At 45.8% G+C, this 21,641-nt stretch overlaps 1 protein-coding gene across 1 annotated transcript in view; it reads right to left on the bottom strand.

The window, feature by feature from the left end:
• LOC134336618 (unconventional myosin-XV-like) overlaps window positions 1–21,641 on the bottom strand; it is a 315,256-nt gene that overhangs the window by 124,958 nt on the left and 168,657 nt on the right. Inside the window, exons 21-24 of the mRNA XM_063030961.1 lie at window positions 15,943–16,067; window positions 8,039–8,156; window positions 6,135–6,310; window positions 741–831 (exon numbers count right to left, since the gene is read on the bottom strand). Of these exons, the coding sequence (XP_062887031.1) occupies window positions 741–831; window positions 6,135–6,310; window positions 8,039–8,156; window positions 15,943–16,067 (510 nt within the window). The remainder of the gene's footprint in view (window positions 1–740; window positions 832–6,134; window positions 6,311–8,038; window positions 8,157–15,942; window positions 16,068–21,641) is intronic.

The raw sequence follows: 21,641 nt of genomic DNA, 5'->3' as shown, positions 1-21,641 counted from the left end.
TCCTCTGGGTTCCCCCCCGCCCGCCTTGTCTTTCTTCCCAGACCTCCTGTCCCATGATCCTCTCATATCCCTTTTGCCAATCACCTGTCCAGCTCTTGGCTCCATCCCTCCCCCTCCTGTCTTCTCCTATCATTTTCGATCTCCCCTCCCCCTCCCACTTTCAAATCCCTTACTCACTCTTCCTTCAGTTAGTCCTGACGAAGAGTCTCGGCCTGAAACGTCGACTGTACCTCTTCCTAGAGATGCTGCCTGGCCTGCTGCGTTCACCAGCAACTTTGATGTGTGTTGCTTGAATTTCCAGCATCTGCAGAATTCCTGTTGTCTTCCTCATCTTTGTTCAAAAGGAACATCCTTCTACCCTGAGGCTGTGCCCTCTGGTCTTAGACTCTCGCAATAGGTAGCATCCTCTCCAAGTCCACTCTCCCCAGGCCTTATGACGCAATGTCCAATCAGAGTTGGCTGTTGAAGGTGACATCCAGTCGCCATCCATCATGGTACCCACACACACTGTTCCAACCTGCTCGCTGTGCGTGGTGTTGACGAGGGGTGTGTGCAGTGGAGAGTAGAAACAAAAGGGAGGGACTGGTAAGAGATGAGAAAGAGTGACAGAGGGGTAGTGTAGAGTGGGGTAAGGAAAAGGGATAGGCAAAGAAGGGAGGGGAATGAGATGGAGGAGAAAGTGAGAGGGAGACAGGGAGGGTGATGAAACAGTATTATTTGTGAGTTTATTATTTTCCAACCTGATTCTGTCTCCTGTAAGCAACTGCCTTTGAGATTGCCACCGCAGCCCCAAACTGCACCAAGGCTCTCTTCATCCTCTTGTACCGGCTCCTGGTGGTGAAAATTGATGCATAAAGTTAGAGAACAGTTTAGTGGATGAGCTCCTTCACACACATACGTAGACATCGAATCAGACATATACGCGCGCGCACACACACACACACACACACACACACACACACACACACACACTCCTGCTGCAAAACACAGAGCCTCCTCAATGCAGTCCTTTGGAACTTCTGGTAAGAGCTTCATACAGTGTCGGGAAGTGTATGGTCATGAACTTTGCTGGAAGAAATGAAGCGGTTGACTATTTTCTACGTGGAGAGAAAATGCAAAAAACTAAGACGTAAAGGGACTTGGGAGTCCTTGTGCAGGATTCCCTAAAGATTTATTTGCAGGTTCAGTCTGTGGTGAGGAAGGCAAATGCAACATTAGTATTAATTTCAAGAGCAAACAAGAGGAAATCTGCAGATGCCGGAAATCCGAGCAACACACACAAAATGTTGGAGGAACTCAGCAGGCCAAGCAGCATCTAGGAAAAAGCATCGGACTGAAACTTTTCGACAGGACTAGAAAAAAAAACTGAGAAGTAGATTTAAAAGGTGAGGTGGGGGGGGTGAGGGGAGGAACACAAGGTGAAAGGTGAAACCTGAAGGGGAGAAGGGATGAAATAAGAGCTGGGAAGTAAATTGATGAAAGAGACAGAAGACTATGGAAGAAAGAAAAGGGGGGAGGAGCACCAGAAGGAGGTGATGGGCAGGCAAGGAGATAAAGTGAAAGAGGGAAAAGCGTGGGGGGCATTACCGGAAATTCGAGAAATCGATGTTCATACCATCAGGTTGGGGGCTACCCAAACAGAATATAAGGCATTCCTCCAACCTAAGCGTGGCCTCATCAGGACAGTGGAGGAGGCCATGGTTACACATATTGGACTGGGAATGGGAAGTGGAATTAAAATGGGGGTTACTGGGAGATCAGTGAAGCGGTCTCCCAAACTACGTCAGATCTTACTGATATACAGGAGGCCTCACCAGGATTGCTAGACACAGTATATGACCCCAACAGACTCATAGGTGAAGTATCGCCTCACCAGGAAGGACTGTTTGGGGCCTTGAATGATAGTGAGGGAGGAGGTGTCGGGGCAGGTGTAGCACTTGTTCCGCTTGCAAGGATAAGTGCCAGGAGGGAGATCAGTGGGGAAGGACGAATGGACAAGGGAGTCACATAGGGAGCAATCCCTGCGGACAGCAGAAAGTAGGGGGGAGGGAAAGATGTGCTTGGTGGTGGGATCCCGTTGGAGATGGTGGAATTTTCAGAGAATTGTGCGCTGGACATGGAGGCTGGTGGGGTGGTAGGTGAGGACAAGAGGAACCCTATCCTGGTAGAGTGGTTGGAGGATGGGGTAAAAGCAGATGTGGGTAAAATGGAAGGGATGTGGGTTGAGGGCAGTGTTGATGGTGGAGGAAGGGAAGCCCCTTTCTTTGAAAAAGGAGGACATATCCTTCTTTCTGGAATGAAAAGTCTCATCCTGAGAGCAGATGTGATGGAGGCAATGGAATTGAGAGAAGGGGATGACGTTTTTACAAGTCACAGGGTGGGAAGAGGTATAGTCCAGGTAGCTGTGAGAGTCCATGGGTTTAGAATATACATCGGTGGATAAGCTGTCTCCAGAGATAGAGACAGTGAGATCGAGAAAGGGAGGGGGTACGATGATGAGTTCTTCTTCTGCTGCCTCCATATCTGATCTTATTTCTTTGGCAAGATCTCTCCACCCCGCACTGATGACCCCTTCTCCCATCTTCAATCCTCCTCCTCTTCCTGGACACCCTGCCCAGGGCTTTTGCTTACTCTGGACCTTTTCATCGCCAACTGTTGATGGGACATCAACTGTCTAGACTTCAATATTCCTCCTATTCCAACTTCACTCCGTCCGAAAGCTCAGCTCTCCACTCCCTCCACACCAATCCTAACCTCACCATCAAACCTGCAGATAACGGAGGTGTTGGAGTAGTCTGGTGGACTGACCTCTACCTTGCTGAGGCCCATCGCCAACTCTCAGACACCTCCTCTTACTTACCCCTCGAACAGGACCCCACTAAGGAACACCAGGCCATTGTCTCCCACACCATTACCAATGTTATTAACTCTGGGGATCGCCCATCCACCCCACTGCCACCAACCTCAAAGTTCCTATACCCCGCACCTCCCACCCAAGATTCACAAACCTGCCTGTCCAGGTAGACCCATTGTTTCAGCTTGTTCCTGCCCCATCAAACTCATATCTGTATATTCCCCCCCAACCCGCCAGTTCAGTCCCTTCCTACTTACATCCGTAACCCCTCACGCTCTGGATCTTTTCAATGATTTCAGGTTCCCTGGCCCCCATCATCTTGCTTTTTGTCCAGTCCCTCTACACCTCCATTCCCCACCAGGAAGGCCTCAAAGCTCTCCAGATCTAACCAGTTCTCCACCACCACTCACCTCCGCCTGGCGGAACTTATCCTCACTCTAAATAATTTCTCCTTTGGCTTCTCCCACTTCCTTCAGAACAAAAGGTGTAGCCATGCGCACTTGCATGGGCCCCAGCTATGCCAACCTATTTGTTGGCTACGTGGAACGGTCTATGTTTCAAGCCTACACTGGTGACTGTCTCGCACTTTTCCTATGCTACATCGATGATTGCATTGGCGCTGCTTCCTGCTGAACTCCTCAACCTCATCCACGTAGCTTCCAACTTTCACCTTGCCCTCAAATTTACACAGTCTATTTCCGACACCCCCTTTCCCTTTCTCGATTTCACTGTCTCTGTCTCTGGATAGCTTATTCACTGGTGTCTATTATAAAACCACAGATTCTCACAGCTATGCGGACTATACCACTTCCCACCCTGTTACCTGTAAAAACATCATCCCCTTCTCTCAATTCCTCCATCTCCACAGCATCTGTGGATGAGGTTTTTCAATCTAGAATGAAGGAGATGTCCTCCTTTTTCAGAGAAAGGGGCTTCCCTTCCTCCACCATCAATGCTGCCCTTCCATTTCTTCCATTTCACGCATTCTACCAGGGATAGGGTTCCTTTTGTCCTCACCTACCACACCACCAGCCACCGTGTCCAGTACATAATTCTCCGGAACTTCCGCCATTTCCAATGGGATCCCACCACCAAGCACATCTTTTCCTCCCCCCCCCCCTTTTTCTACTTTCTGCAGGGATCGTTCCCTACGTGACTCCCTTGTCCATTCGTCCTTCTCCTCCCGGCACGTATCCTTGCAAGTGGAATAAGTGCTATACCTGCCACTACACCTCCTCCCTCACTATCACTCAGGGCTCCAAACAGTCATTCCAGGGGGGGCCTGTGAGTCTGTTGGGGTCATATACTGTGTCCGGTGCTCCCGGTGTGGCCTCCTGTATATTGATTGGTGAGACTCGATGTAGATTGGGAGACCGCTTCGCTGAGCACCTGAAAAAGTGGGATCTCCCAGTGGTCACCCATTTTAATTCCACCTCCCATTCCTATTCCAATATGTCTGCCCACGGCCTCCTCCACTGTCATGATGAAGCCACACTCAGGTTGGAAGAACAACACCTTATATTCTGCTTGTGTAGCCTCCAACTTGATGGCATGAATGTCAATTTCTTGAACCTCCAGTAATGCACTCCAACCCTCAACTCCTTCATCATTTCCCATTTCCTTTTCCCTCTCTCATCTTATCTCCTCGCCTCCCTCTGGTGCTCCTTCCCCCTTTTTCTTTCTTCCATGGCCTTCTGTCTCTTTCATCAATTTACTTCCCAATTCTTCACTTCATCCCCTCCCCCTTCAGGTTTCACCTTTCATCTGGTGTTTCTCTCTCCCCTCCCCTCCCTCACCTTTTAAATCTACTGCTCAGCCTTTGTCTTCCTCCAGTGCTGCTGAAGGGTCTCGGCCTAAAACGCTGACTGTACTCTTTACCTAGATGTTGCCTGGCTTGCTGAGTTCCTCCAACATTTTATTGTGTGTTGCATTCATTTCAAGAGGACTAGAATATAAAAGCAAAGGTGTAACATTGAGACTTTATAAAGCACTGGTGAGGCCTCACTTAGAGTATTGTGAGCAGGTCTGGGACCTTTCTCTTAGAAAGGATGTGCTGAAACTGGACAGGGTTCAAAGGAGTCTCACAAAAATGATTCCAGGATTAAATGGCTTCTCATATGAGGAGCGTCCGATGCCTCTGGTCCTGTATTCACTAGAATTCAGAGGAATGAGGGGTGACCTCATTGAAAGCTATCGAATGGTGAAAGGCATCTATTGAGTGGATGTGGAGAAGATCTTTCCTATGATGGGAGAATTTAAGACCAGAGGATACAGCCTCAGAATAGATGGCCATCCTTTTAGAACAAAGATTAGGAGGAATTCCTTTAGCCAGAGAGTGGTAAATCTGTGGAATTCATTGCCACAGGCAGCTATGGAGGCCATGTCTTTATGTACATTTGTACATTATGTATGGCTGATAGATCCTTGACTGGTCAGGGCATGAAGGGATACAGGGAGAAAGCAGGAGATTGGGCTGAGAAGAAAATCGGATCAGCCATAATGAAATGGTGGAGCAGACTCAATGGGCCAAATGGTCTAATTCTGCTCCTATATCTTATGGTCTTATACAGGAAGAGTGTCAAGGGAATCCATTCTGTGGGTTCACCTTGGCTTCCATAACAAATCTCTCAGTAACAAGCCTTGTCATTCACCATTGCAATAAACTGAATGGCTCAGTTAATTATTCATCCTCCTGAACCCATTGGGAGATCCAGTTATTTATTGCAGTTCGTCTTTATTAATCACACACACTGTAGGTTGTGGGGCACAGTACGATGTCATGCAGACGTGGTGGTGTCTGACAACGAGGGCACAAGCAATGATTGGCATTGAGGTGTACTGGGACTGAGGCTGCCGAGGTGGGCATCTGGTGACCCAGAGACTCTCTCATCTGGCCCCTGGCACTCAGCTGTACAGCTGCTCCAACATTGGTGATGGACGATGGATTCATTCCACCATGTAAACGGCATCACCTCTGCATCTCTGCAAATGCACAGACAAACACAGACATCTGGTGCTCACGGACAGTTTCAGAAGACCAGCTCTGTCGCTTCACTCCACAGCGGCTTACGTGAAGCCCAAGGAGAGAATCTATTGCTTTAGTGGATGAGGACCAACTTTTACGAGCCAGAGAAGATGGTTGAAAGGGATTGTTTTCTTCTTGTCTGTGGCTGTCACTGCTCTCAATGCACAATTGTATCTTGGAAACACAAAGCTCTCTGATGATACAAAATTGTATCTTGTAAACAGAAAGCTCTCTGATGATGCGCCAGAATCTGACCTGGCCTGGTGTCCCCTGATCTGAGACTGGACAATGACGATCTTGTGCCTGAGCAGCTGGAAGTTTCTCCTGTTGATGAAGGCACGGATATTCTTCTGAATGGTGACTGCTGCCCAGTTCTGGGTTCTTCTCCAGTAACTTTCCAACTGATTAAAAACTTGCTTCTTCAGAAAGGCCTGGGAAAAGAATTACAATGAAACTCCAGGGGCTGCTTCGATGTCATTTTCCAGGTATCTGTCCGATATAGACTACAGGAACCTACAGGGACCTGTCTCATGTAGGCCACAGGTACCCGCTGGTACCTGCCTTATGTCAACTACAGGCATCCACAGGTATTCAAAGGAGGTTCATGAAAATTATTCCAGAATTGAATGGCTTGTCATATGTAGAGCATTTATAACCATATAATCATATAACAATTACAGCACGGAAACAGGCCATCTCAGCCCTTCTAGTCCATGCCGAACACTACTCTCACCTAGTCCCACCGACCTGCACTCAGCCCATAACCCTCCATTCTTTTCCTGTCCATATAGCTGTCCAATTTAACTTTAAATGACAACATCGAACCTGCCTCAACCACTTCTGCTGGAAGCTCATTCCACACAGCTACCAGTCTCATTTGATGGCTCTGGGCCTGTATTCACTAGAATTCAGAAGAATGAGGGGTGACCTCTTTGAAACCTTGATAGAGTGGATGTGGAGAGGACGTTTCCTATGGTGGGAGAGTCTAAGACCAGAGGGCACAGCCTCAGAATAGAGGGGTGCCCTTTTAGAATGGAGATGAAGTGGAATTTCTTTACCCAGAGAGTGGTGAATCTGTGGAATTCTTTGCCACACGCAGCTGTGGAGGCCAGAGGTTGATAGATACTTTATACTTTATTGTCGCCAAACAATTGATACTAGAACGTACAATCATCCCAGCGATATTTGATTCTGCGCTTCTCGCTCCCTGGATTACAAATCGATAGTAAATATTAAAAATTTAAATTATACATCAGGAATAGAAAATAGAAAAATGGAAAGTAAGGTAGTGCTAAAAAAACCGAGATGCAGGTCCGGATATTTGGAGGGTATGGATTGGTAGATAGATTGATAGATTGACTGGTCAGAGCATGAAGGGATACGGGGAGAAGGCGGGAAATTGTGGCTGAGGGGAAATATGGATCAGCCATGATGAAATGGCAGGGCAGACTTGATGGGCCAAATGGCCTCATTCTACTCCTATATCTTATAGTCATGGTATTTTTCATATAGACTATGGGTACCTACTAGTACCTGCAGGTGTCTGATTGAGGTAGCATCTTCCCATTACCCCATTTGATGCCACTATACCCTGTGTACCCTGCCTATTCTGCCATTCTCCATAACAGGAAAACAGAATGCTCTATTCAGCAGATCAAGCAGTATCTGTTAAATAGAAACAGATTTAGATTGAAACATCTGAACTGAAATGTTGCCTCCTTTTCCCTCTCTTCATGGACACTGTCTGAACTAGTGAGCATTTTCATTTCTGATTTATAGCATCTACATTTCTGTTGGTTTCCAATTATCTTCTGCTCCTCTATTCTTTAAATTCTATTCATTCTATATCACACTTAGACCTTCACCATTCTCTGCATAGCTCACTATTCCCCAGAGCACTACCATTTTAAACTCCAATACTCCCCACAGTGTATTCCACACATCCCACTGATCCCTAGCCTGTAAGATCCGGAGATCGCATCCTTCCCCAGTGACCAATCACCGCGAAACCCCTTCATTCACAGAGTTCATTTATTATCACACCATTTCCTGGCGTTCATCCTCCATTCTTCTTCATTCTCCTTCAGCATCTTCACTGTTCCTCAAGATCCGGTCTCTGCAAAACAGAGTTGAAGTGCTGGTATCTGTTAGCTAATTACCTTGGTGATTCCCAGCTGATAGGACCCTGAAGTCCCCTTTGTGACCTTCTTTAGTATAGAGGAGCACAGGTCACGGTGTGAGGAAAGGTCCTTCTCACGACCCAGTAAAATGCTGTACCTGCAGACGACAGACAACCACAGCTAGCGTGAGGTCAACAGGTACAGGTTCCCAGAAATAATGCCCAGTTGTCCGACAAAGAATTTCACATTATAACTTCTCTGCAGCCTTGATTGTTAATCCTAATTATGCTATTTGCAAAATACTTTGTAAAGCGAGTTACTTAAAAATCATGTTCTGTCGAGGATGGCCAGGGAAAACTTTTACTGTTTGGTTCATGGTGTGCTGAGGTGGATCAGACACTTCTGGGAGCAGGAGAAGGTCACTGTACCCCACTCTTGGCCGATCAGATTGCAAGTTCAACTTCAAGTTCCCATCAACGCCAGTAACCTGTCACTCCCACAAATTTATTGGGATTCTATCTCTCTCCCTTAAAATTCTTCAAAGATTCTCCTTCCACCTCCTTTACAGGAAGAAATTTTCAATAAATCACAGCAGTTCGGGTAGCACCTGTGGGTGGGGCAAAGAATTGTTAATATTTCAGTTCAGATCCTGATGCAGGGCTTCCACTCAAAATATCTACAGTTCCTTTCCCACCCCTATCCACGCCCCCTGTACCCCAGCAACAGATGCTGCTCGACCTGCTCAGTTCCTCCAGCAGATTGTTGTAAACCTATGCTGTTATCTTCTCTTATAAGACAACACTGTCCAGTAAACTTCAGCTGAATTGTTTCCAATCCATTAACATCCTTCCTTAAGTAAAGAAACCAGCGGTGTACACGTTACTGAAGATGTGACCTCAGCAACACCCTCGGCAACTAAAGTACAGCCTCCTGTTAATTATCCTTGCAATGAATGATAACAATCTGTCCAGCTTTTCTCATTATACACTGTAGTTACACATTAGCCCTTTGTAAGTCACCCTCCAGCAGCTTCAGAACCTCTACGTCTCACAGCTCTGCAATCCCTCGCCATTTAGATAATATGCTTCTTATTCTCCTGCCAAAATGAACAATCTCACATTTGCTAGATCTTTCCCCAACTCACTGATCTAACCATATCCCTTTGTAACTTCCTTTTGTTGTATTAACCTCTATCAGAACTCCCCTCAGCCTCAACCGTGCCAAAGAAAACAACCCAAGTTTCTCCGGCCTTTCATGACAGCGCATGCCCTCTAAAGCAGACAGCATCCTTAGAGCCATAGAACACTACAGCACAGAAAACAGGCCATTCGGCCCTTCTAGTCTGTGCCGAAACTTTATTCCACTAGTCCCACTGACCTGCACCCAGCCCATAACCCTCCAGACCTCTCCCATCCATGTATCTATCCAATCCTTGTAAACCTCTTCTGCACCCTCTCCAAAGCCTCAACATCCTTCCTCTCGTGCAGCGATGACAATCCTTAGCACTAGATCCTGCTTCCTTTCGTTCTCTTCACAACTTTCCTACCGATATTAGTGACCCAGCAAATTATCAACCGTCTCCTTGATGTCATCTCCTCAGTGAGCTGTTTGTCCAATACCAAATTCAGTATAACACCACTGATTACATCAACCAAGCAGATAGGACCCATTCATGCCCGCTCTAGGGTTCCTGTGAGCCAGCCATGATTTGATCCTCCTGCACACAAATGTGATTTCCCTTTCACAAAACCAAGCTGACCTTGCTCAGTTACCTTGATTCTTTCTAATTGCCAATTTATAACATACTCAATTATGACTAATTCTAATATTTCTAACATTTCCCAACAGGCAGGTGTTACGCTAACTGCCCTATATTTTGCTGTTCTTTGCTTCCCTGTTTTGAAGTAAAGCAGTCACATTTTCTACCTTCTGATTTAGTGGAATCATCCATCAATATATTGCTAGACACTTGTTTCAAGACCCTGGCATGAAATTCAGCAGAATCTAGAGGGTGTCAGCCCTCTGGTCCAACAGTGAGCTCCATACCACTTGACAATGGTGAGGCTGATTTTCCTGAGTTCCTCCCTTATTTCCGATTCCTAAAAACATATCAGCTAATTCATCCACCATTTCCTTGTTTTGCATTATTAGTTCCCAGGACCTGCTGTCTGTATAACCAATTCTCACTTCAGGTTTCATTAAAATATTAATTGAAATTTTATTATCAGTTTCTGGCTATCTTTGGATCATAGAACATAGAAATCTACAACACATTACAGCCCCTTTGACCCATAATGTTGTGCTGACCATGTAACCCACTCTAGAAACTGCCTAGAATTTCCCTACAGCATAGCCCTCTATTTTTCTAAGCTCTATGTACCTATCTAAGAGTCTTTTAAAAGACCCTATCATATCCGCCTCCACTACCGTTGCCGGCAGCCCATTCCACGCACTCACCACTCTCTGAGTAAAAAACTTACCCCTGACATCTCGACTGTACCTACTTCCAAGCACCTTAAAACTGTGCCCTATTTCAGCCCTGGGAAAAAGCCTCTGACTATCCACATGATCAATGCCTCTCATCATCTTATGCACCTCTATCAGGTCACCTCTCATCCTCCGTCGCTCCAAGGAGAAAAGGCCGAGTTCACTCAGCATATTTTCATAAGGCATGCTCTCCAATCCAGGCAACATCCTTTATCTCATAGTTTTTTTCCCTTCTTTATGAATCATTCAATCACTCTTTATATTGTGTTCAATTTCCTAACCTGGTATGATAGACTACGAATGATATTTTAGTTAACTTTGGGCAATGGGTCCTCACTGTTAAACATTTCTTGCTTCTTGTGTCCATTCTGTGTGCTCTGAAGAACTTCCTTAATGAAATGTTCTTTTGACTTAGCAATGACAAAGGGTCTCTAATCTGAAACATGAGCTGTTTCTCTTTCCACAGGTGCGACCTGACCTGCTCAGGGTTTCTTCACCTGTTTACTTCATCAAGCTCTGCTTTCATGCCCACATGCTTGCTGTTCTGGTAGTCACACTATAAGGAGGATGTTGTGGCTTTGGAGAGGGTGCAGAGGAGGTTTACCAGGATGCTGCCTGGTTTAGAGGGCATGTGCTATCATGAGGGGTTGGATAAACCTGGCTTGTTTTCTCTGGAGCGGCAAAAGCTGAGCAGATCTGAAACATAGAAACATAGAAAACCTACAGCACAATACAGGCACAAAGTTGTGCCGAACACGTTCTTACCTGAGAAATTACCTAGGGTTACCCATAGTCCTCTATTTTTCTGAGTTCCATATACCTGTCCAGAGTCTCTTAAAAGACCCTGTTGTATCCGCCTCCATCAACGTCACCAGCAACCCATTCCATGCACTCACCACTCTCTGCATAAAAAAATCTACCCCTGATATCTCCTCTGTACCTAGTTCCAAGCACTTTAAAACTGTGCCCTCTCACACTAGCCATTTCAGCCCTGGGAAAAAGCCTCTGACTATCCACATGATCAATGCCTTTCATCATCTTATACACCTCTATCAGGTCGCCTCTCATCCTCCGTCACTCTGTGGAAAAAAGGCCGAGTTCACTCAACCTATTCTCATAAGGCATGCTCCCCAATCCAGGTAACATCCTTGTAAATCTCCTCTGCACCCTTTCTATGATTTCCACAAGCTTCCTGTAGTGAGGCGACCAGAAATGAGCACAGTACTCCAAGTGGGGTCTGACCAGGGTCCTATAGAGCTGCAACATTACCTCTCGGCTCCTAAGCTCAATTCCAAGATTGATGAAGGCCAATGCACTGTATGCTTTCTTAATCACAGAGTCAACCTACGTAGCAGCTTTGAGTGTCCTATGGACTCGGACCCCAAGATCCCTCTGATCCCCCATATTGCCAAGAGTCTTACCATTAATACTATATTCTGCCATCATATTTGACCTACCAAACTGAACCACTTCACACTTATCTGGGTTGAACTCCATCTGCCACTTCTCAGCCCATTTTTGCATCCTATCAATGACCCGCTGTATCCTCTGACAGCCCTCCACACTATCCACAACACCTCCAACCTTTGTGTCATCAGCAAATTTACTAACCCATCCCTCCACTTCTTCATCCAGGTCATTTATAAAAATCACAAAGAGTAGGGGTCCCAGAACAGATCCCTGAGACACACCACTGGTCACCGGCCTCCATGCAGAATATGACCCATCTACAACCACTCTTTGCACATCCTCTTTCTTAATATCTACATGCTCAAGCTTTTTAGTCCACTGTAAGTCATCCCTACAATTGCCAAAATCCTTTTCAGTAGTGAATACTGAAGCAAAGTACACATTAGGTACCTCTGCTATCTCCCCCAGTTCCAGACACACTTTTCCACTGTCACACTTGATTAGTCTTATTCTCTCATGTCTTATCCTCTTGTTCTTAACATACTTGTAGAATGCCTTGGGTTTTCCTTAATTCTGTCCTCCAAGGCCTTCTCATGGCCCTTTCTGGCTCTCCTAATTTCTTTCTTGAGCTCCTTTCTGTCAACCTTATAACCTTCCAGCTCTCTATCATTATCTAGCTTTTTGAACCTTTCGTGGAAACATAGAAAACCTATAACACAATACAGGCCCTTCGGCCCTCAAAGCTGTGCGGAACATGTACTTACTTTAGAAATTACCTAGGATTACCCATAGCCCTCTATTTTTCTGAGCTCCATATACCTGTCCAGGAGTCTCTTAAAAGACCCTATCATATCCGCCTCCACCACCATCACCGGCAGCCCATTCCACGCACTCACCACTCTCTGTGTAAAAAACTTACCCCTGACACCTCCTCTGTACCTACTTCCAAGCACCTTAAAACTGTGCCCTCTCGTGCTAGCCATTTCTGCCCTGGGAAAAAGCCTCTGACCATCCACACGATCAATGCCTCTCATCATCTTATACACCAACTTATACATCTTATCTTTCGTAAGCTCTTCTTTTCTTCTTGACTAGATTTACAACAGTCTCGTACACCACGGTTCCTGTACCCTACCTTCCTTTCCCTGTTTCATTGGAACATACCTATGCAAAACTCCATGCAAATATCCCCTGAACATTTGCCACATTTCTGCCATACATTTCCCTGAGAACATCTGTTTCCAATTTATGCTTCCAAGTTCCTGCCTGATAGCCTCATATCTCCCCTTAGTCCAATTAAACACTTTCCTAACTTGTTTGTTCCTATCTCTCTCCAATGCTATGGTAAAGGAGATAGAATTGTGATCACTATCTCAAAAATACTCTCCCATTGAGAGACCTGACACCTGACCAGGTTCATTTCCCAATACCAGATCAAGTACAGCCTCTCCTCTATTGTGTCAAGAAACCTTCTTTAACAAACCTAACAAACTCCACCCCTTGCTCTAGGGACATGCCAATCGATACTTGGGAAATTAAAATCTCCCACCACGACAACTCTGTTATTATTACACCTTTCCAGAATCTGTCTCCCTATCTGCTCCTCAATGTCCCTGTTACTATTGGGTGGTCTATAAAAAACACCCAGTAGAGTTATTGACACCTTCCTGTTCCTAACTTCCACCCACAGAGACGCCATAGACAATCCCTCCATGTCTTCCTCCTTTTCTACAGCCGTGACACTATCTCTGATCAACAGTGCCATGCCCCCACCTCTTTTGCCTCCCTCCCTGCCCTTTCTGAAACATCTAAGGCTTGGCACTCGAAGTAACCATTCCTGCCCCTGAGCCATCCAAGTCTCTGTAATGGCCACAACATCATAGCTCTAAGTACTGATCCATGCTCTAAGCTCATCCGTTTTGTTCATTATACTCCTTGCATTAAAATAGACACATCTGAAACCATCGGTCTGAGTGCGTCCCTTCTCGATCACCTGCCTATCCTCCCTTTCACACTGCCTCCAAGCTTTATCTATTTGTGAGCCAACCGCCTGTTCCTCCGTCTCTTCAGTTTGGTACCCACCCCCCAGCAATCCTGGTTTAAACTCTCCTCAGTAGCCTTAGCCAACCTCCTCACCAGGATATTGGTCCCCCTGGGATTCAGGTGCAACCCGTCCTTTTTGTACAGGTCACTCCTGCCCCAAAAGAGGTCCCAATGATCCAGAAATCTGAATCCCTGCCCCCTGCTCCAATCCCTCAGCCACACACTTATCCTCCACCTCACTCTGTTCCTGATCTGATAGTGGTTTATAAAATTCTGAGAGGCGTAGATAGAGCAGACAGGGAGAAATGTTGTATAGCAGAAGGCATGAATTGAAGGTAAGAGGGGGATGTGAGGGGTAAGTTTTACTCAGAGAGTGGTGGATGCCTGAAATGCACTGCCTGGTATGGTGGTAGAGGCAAATACATAGGAGGGTTTTAAGAGACATTTAGATCAGCACATGGATATGAGGAAGATGAAGGGATATGGACATGGTGTTGGTCGGAGGGATTTTGGGGGGTTTTGACTTACTTTTTAGCTGGTTCGACAGAACATTGTGGGCCAAAGTGCCTGTTCCTGGGCAGTACTATGTTCTACGTTCTCAATGGAGAGTCCCTCCAGAACCTTACATGTTGCTCCTGATTCCAGCATCTGCAGGCTCTTCTGTCTCCATTTTACCTTGCTGCACAATATCATGTCCAGTGTATCGCTGCTGCTGGCTGTTTCCGGAGGGCACTAAGCTATGAAACTACCCGAGAATACACTACTAACAGATATGGGTTTCCATTGCCCATCTGTAGATTAAAGGGGGAGAGGAGTGGAAACACTGGTGCCAAAAGGAATACACACATTCTTTTTCTCTCTCTTCTTTTTCTCCCTCTGTCCCTCTCACTATACCCCTTGCCCATCCTCTGGGCTTCCCCCCCACTTCTTTCTCCCTAGGCCTCCCGTCCGTCCCATGATTCTTTCATATCCCTTTTGCCAATCACCTGTCCAGCTCTTGGCTCCATCCCTCCCCCTCCTGTCTTCTCCTATCATTTTGGATCTCCCCCTCCCCCTCCCACTTTCAAATCTCTTACTAGCTCTTCCTTCAGTTAGTCCTGACGAAGGGTCTCGGCCCAAAACCTCGACTGTACCTCTTCCTAGTGAATATACATTCTACATTTTCCCTGTCCTTCCTGAATGTCATATAGCCTTGAACATTCTGGTCCCTGTCTATGTCACCCTGCAGTCATGTCCCCGTGATGGCTATCACACCTTACTTTCTATTTGTGCACTCAAGGTATGTTTTGATTTGAGTACCATGTGTGTTCAAGTATAGAGCCTTTGGTTCTGGTCTTTCAAGGATCAGGTGGGCTCATGGTGTCTTGTTGGTAGTGTACACCGTCAGCTTCCTGACTGCCCGATATTGAAGAGAAATAGCATGTTTATTTCTCATTCAGATTGTGTTCGGTAGAAGATTCATCACCCATCTACCATCTTAACACAATATTAAAGGAAAAGGAACGCTTTGTCAGTGGCAAACGCAGCTGGAGGAACTCAGCAGGTTGAGCAGCGTCTCCGAAAGGACAGGGACCGTTGATGTTTCAGGTTGAAATCCTGCATCAGGACATCTTCTCTGCTTTAACATAATCAACCACACAGCGTCGGCTGAGCTCCAGAGTCTCTGTCAGTTTGTAGGTGACAGGTCGGGGAATTGGCACAGGACAGAACTGCACAAGCAGGTTCACTGCAGATATGTGTGAGCTCAGTGATAGGACAACTTACAACTGTTATCTCCAAATATTAATAAACCCTAATGCCTGCTTTTAAATGAATAACCATTAAATTTCCAGCTTTATCTGATAATTCATGAAATCAGGATTTTCTTTTCGTTCCCTGAGTTACTGAGCATGACTAGGTTACTTTGACATTGCTGGGACTGGAGGGGATGAACTTGAGACCGCTCCCTCATGACAATCCAAAAGCAGGAACCAAGGTGGCACCATAATACATATTACTCCCACCTGCTCGTGAAGTCAGGGAACGGAATTCTGACTGGATAGCCTTCCTTTCTAATATGGATTGCCTCCATAATCCCAGAATGCCTGAGCTGGGAACCAACACATTCCATATCGAAGTAGTCAGCGATCTGTCAGAGACAACAATAAAACACTGAAGTCAAAAAAAAAGGAAAAATAATACATGAAGTGAGCACAACCACACCACAGTCTGCTATTGCTTTCACAACCACTGTAACCCAGTAATACCATAATAAATAGTAAGACTCTTGGCAGTGTGGAGGATCTGAGAGACCTTGGGGTCCATGCCCATAGGTCACTCAAAGCTGCTGTGCAGGTTGACAGTGTTGTTACGAAGACGTATGGTGTGTTGGCATTCATCAACTGTGGGATTGAGTTTAGGAGTTGTGAGGTAATGCTACAGCTATGTAAGACCTTGGTCAGACTCCATTTGGAGTATTGTGCTCAGATCTGGTCACCTCACTACAGGAAGGATGTGGATACTATAGAGAGAGTGCACAGGAGATTTACAAGGATGTTGCCTGGATTGGAGGGCGTACCTTATGAGAATAGGTTGAGTGTACATGACCATTTCTCCTTGGAGCAACAGAGGATGAGGGGTGACTTGATAGAGGTGTATAAGATGATGAGGTGTATTGATCATGTGCAGGCTTTTTCCCAGGGCTGAAATGGCGAACACAAGATGGCATAGTTTTAAAGTGCTTGGAAATAGGTACCGAGGGGATGTCAGGGGTAAGTTTTTCACACAGAGAGCAGTGAGTGCGTGGAGTGCACTTCCAGCGGCGGTGGGGGAAGCAGATACAATAGGGTCTTTTAAGAGCCTCTTAGGTACATGGAGCTTAGAAAAATAGAGGGCTATGCACTAGGGAAATTCTAGGCAGAATCTAGAGTGGGTTACATGGTCGGAATAACATTGTGGGCCGAAGGGCCTGTAATCTGCTGTTCTATGTTAACACCATACCCTGCTATTGTTTTCATAACCATTGTAACCCAGTAATCCCAGACCCTATTACTTTCATAATCACTGTGACCCAGTAATACCAGACACTGCCATCTCGTTCACAACCTGGTGCCTGGTGACACCACACTGTGCTAGCTCCTTCAAAACGACTGCAACCCAGTAACAGAACTCCCTTTTATCCTTTTCACCACCAGTGTTACCAAGTAACACCAGATCTTGCTATCTCCCTAATAACTGCTATTGCCTGGTAACACCATGCACTGTCATCCTCTTCACCACCACCGTAACACAGTAATACCACACCCTGCTATCCTCTTCATAAACACGTTTGCCCGTAAGATCATCCTCTGTGATTTCCTTCACAGCAATGTGGCCTAGTAACACCACACCATATATCACCTTCACCACCACTGTTGCCCAGGAACACCACTCCTTGCTATCCTTTTCACAACCCTTGTTCCCCAGTAACACCACATCCTGTTATTTCCTCCTGTTGCCAGGTAATACCACAACCTGCAACCTCCTTCACAACTACTGTAACCCAACAATACACACTGCTAACGTCTTCACAACCACTGTAACCCAATAACACACTGCTATCATCTTCACAACCACTGTAACCCAATAACACACTGCTATCATCTTCACAACCACTGTAACCCAATAACACACTGCTATCATCTTCACAACCACTGTAAGCCAACAACACACACTGCTATCATCTTCACAACCACTGTAACCCAACAACAATACACACTGCTATCATCTTCACAACTACTGTAACCCAACAACACACTGCTATTGTCTTCACAGCCACTATTGCCCAGAAACACCAACAACTGCTATCTCCTTCAAAACCACTGTTGCCTTGTAAAACCACACCCTGCTATCTCCTTCACTACCACAGTGACCCCATAACACCACAGCCTGCAATCCCCTTCACAACCACTGTTGCCCTGTAACACCACAACTTGTTATCTCCTTCACAAACTCTGTTGCCCGGTGACACAACACCCTGCTATCTCCTTCACAACCTCTGTAGCCCAGTAACACCACAAGCCACTCTCTGTTTCACAATCATTGTAACCCAGTAACAGCACATACTGCTGCCCTCTTCATAATCGCTGTAACCCAATACCACCACACCCTGTTATTCAGATCACAATCGCTGTTGCCCAGTAACATCACACCTTGCTATCTCCTTCACAACCACTGTAACCCAGTAACACCCCACCCTGCTATCCTCTTCACGACTACTGTATCCCAGTAACACCACACCCTGTTATCCTCTTTACAACTACTGTAACCCAGTAACACCCCACCCTGTTATCCTCTTTACAACTACTGTAACCCAGTAACACCCCACCCTGCTATCCTCTTTACAACCACTGTAACCCAGTAACACCACACCCTGCTATCCTCTTTACAACTACTGTTGCCCAGTAACACCACACCCTGCTATCCTCTTTACAACCACTGTAACCCAGTAACACCCCACCCTGCTATCCTCTTTACAACCACTGTAACCCAGTAACACCACGCCCTGCTATCCTCTTCACGACTACCGTATCCCAGTAACACCCCACCCTGCTATCCTCTTTACAACTACTGTAACCCAGTAACACCCCACCCTGCTATCCTCTTTACAACTACTGTAACCCAGTAACACCCCACCCTGCTATCCTCTTCACAACCACTGTAACCCAGTAACACCACACCCTGCTATCCTCTTTACAACCACTGTAACCCAGTAACACCACACCCTGCTATCCTCTTCACAACTACTGTTACCCAGTAACACCACACCTTGTTATCCAGTTCACCATTGCTGTTGCCTAGTAACACCACACCCTGCTCTTTTCTTTCACAACCACTGTTGTCTGGTAACTCCACACCCTGTTATCTCCTTCAAAACCACAGTTGCCTAATCAGACCACACCCTGCTAATTCCTTCCCTCCCACTGTAACTCAGTAACACCACAATCTGCTATTCTCACAACCACTGTAACCCAGTAACACCACATGCTAACTCCTTCCCTCCCACTGTAACCCAGTAACACCACAATCTGCTATTCTCTCACAACCACTGTAACCCAGTAACACCACATGCTAACTCCTTCCCTCCCACTGTAACTCAGTAACACCACAATCCGCTATTCTCTCACAACCACTGTAACCCAGTAACACCACATGCTAACTCCTTCCCTCCCACTGTAACCCAGTAACACCACAATCCGCTATTCTCTCACAACCACTGTAACCCAGTAACACCACATGCTACCTCCTTCACAACCACTGTAACCCAATAACAACACACACTGCTATCCTCTTCACAGTCACTGTTGCCCAGTAACACCACACCCTGCTAGCTGCTTCAAAACCACTCTTCCCTGGTGACGCCACTACCAGCTATCTTCTTCACTCCCACTGTAACCCTGCAACACCACACCCACTATCCTCTTCACAACCGCTGTTGCCCAGTAACACAATTTGCTTTCAAAAACACTGTTGCCCTATAACACCACACCCTGCTATCCTCTTCACAACCGCTGTCGCTGCCCAGTAACGTCACACCTTACTATCTCCTTCACATCTGCTGTAACCCACTAACACCATACTCCGCCAAACTATTTCCTTTACAACCACTGTAACCCAGTGACACCAAACAGCCTGCTAACTTGTCACAACCACTGTTGCCAGTAACACCATACCTTGCTATCTCCTGCACCGACACTGTTGCCAGTGCGACTACACCCTGCTATCCTCTTCACAACCACTGTTGCCAGTAACACCACACCTTGCTATCTCCTTCACAAACACTGTTGCCCGGTAACTCCACACACCGCTCTCTCCTTCAGAATCGCAGTAACCCAGCAACATCACACCCTGTTGCCCAGTAACCACACACTGCAATCTCTTTCACATCCACTGCTGCCTGGTAACTCCTCACCCTGATATCTCCTTCAAAACCACTGTTGCCTGGTAATACCACACCTTTCCATCTCTTTCACTACCACTGTAACCCAGTAAGACCTGCATATGATACTGCTATAAGTTTTTCATTGCACCTGTGTTTGTATGTTCATGTGTATATGACAGTAAACTCAACTTTGACTTTATCTTCCTCTCCTAAAAGAGAATAGAAAACCTCTATCCTGGTACAAAGTCCTCAGCGTTGATGGATTGAAGGGGAGCGAAGTTTATGTGAAGGAGAGGGAAATGGAGTGATTTTTGGGTGGAACTGGGAAAATTTATTTCAAAAAAGCAGGGGATCAACGTATGAAAACAGAATCTTTGAATATTTGTAAGGAAGTTGAATAGAGGCTTGATAAGCAAAGAGATCAAAGGTTATTGTAGGTAGAAAAGAATGCGGAATTAAGATTAGAATCAGATCAGTCAGGATCTAAAGAGCGGAACAGTTTGAAGGGCTGGGTGACCTACTCATACTGCTCTGCCCTGCACGTACAGCAGGATCTAAGCATCGGACTATCTTCGCTACAGATGACTGACCCTAGAACAGGGAAGGGAAAGGGGGAGTAAATAGAGGATTAAGTAGAAGACTTCACAATGATGAAATTCTTCGAGAGGGCAGGAAGAAGTCATTTCATGAGGGTAATAATCAAAGGACTTTGATTTAAGATAATTGGCAAAATAATTGCAGGAGAACAGGGTGTAAATTTTATTTTCATGCAGTGAGGTACGTTGAAATGGAATGTGCTGTAGGAAGCTGATATTTCAGCTCTTTAATAGAGCATTGGATATACATATGACAAACAGAAGCTACCAGGACCATGAGGAAACAGGCAGATGGATCTAACTTTACATCATTTCCAACAAGCTAACACAAACACAGCTTGAAATACCCTCTGAAAGCCGTAACAGTCAATCAACTTGAGTTCATCTGACTGATAGATTGATAAAGGTACTTAGATTGAGAAAGGAATTGTGCTTTAGAGATGGTTAGCTATGGTGTTGTTTTATTATTTTGTCCGGCGGAATCCATAACCCATCTAGGAAGCCAATTATGAGATGATGATGAAAATCTTTAATGCCGAGAGCATGAATAAGAGAAGAAGTCCAACAGCAGGGCACATTTAACAAGCATCAGGAATGCAGGAGAGAAGGAAGTAAATGTGTGACTGGCATGTGGAAGAGGGCTGTGGACAAGTGATATGGGAGTGTGCCTCTTATTGAACAACAGCTCTTTGCAAAGAACCATCACTTTTGTCAGTCTCCCTATCTCCCCACAGTGGGAGCTCACACTGGAAAATCCAGCACCTCCAGACACAGATTCTACTGGTTTGTGCTTGGAAAATTACGGCAAGAATGTGAGGTTGAACTGCCTGTACACTCGCACCAGAAAGGATAAAGGTGGTTTTGTGACTTCATTTGGCAATGTAATGAAAGTTGAGGAAAGCCTTGTTGTAGCTGTATTGTGAACCAATTTATCCACTAGTAGTCGATTATTCATCAAAATGTAAAGGTTCAACTAAAATTATGCATAGTTTAGTGACTAGTTGCATGAAATAACTCAAACATGCTTTCTTTTTGTGATGGAGAACGCTCAGTATACACACTCCTTACACACACAAACATTACCTTGTTATTCTGCTTTCATTCCCTGAGTGTATCCACTTCAATGTCTCCACCCACCCCCGCATATTCTTATAATGGATGATAAACGAAGTTGGTGTGCTTGGGTTGGCTTTATGGTGCCTTTCCC

The sequence above is a fragment of the Mobula hypostoma genome, chromosome 22 (genome assembly GCF_963921235.1).
Source record: "Mobula hypostoma chromosome 22, sMobHyp1.1, whole genome shotgun sequence".
NCBI lineage: Eukaryota > Metazoa > Chordata > Chondrichthyes > Myliobatiformes > Myliobatidae > Mobula > Mobula hypostoma.
This window is presented reverse-complemented; position numbering and strand designations above follow the sequence as displayed.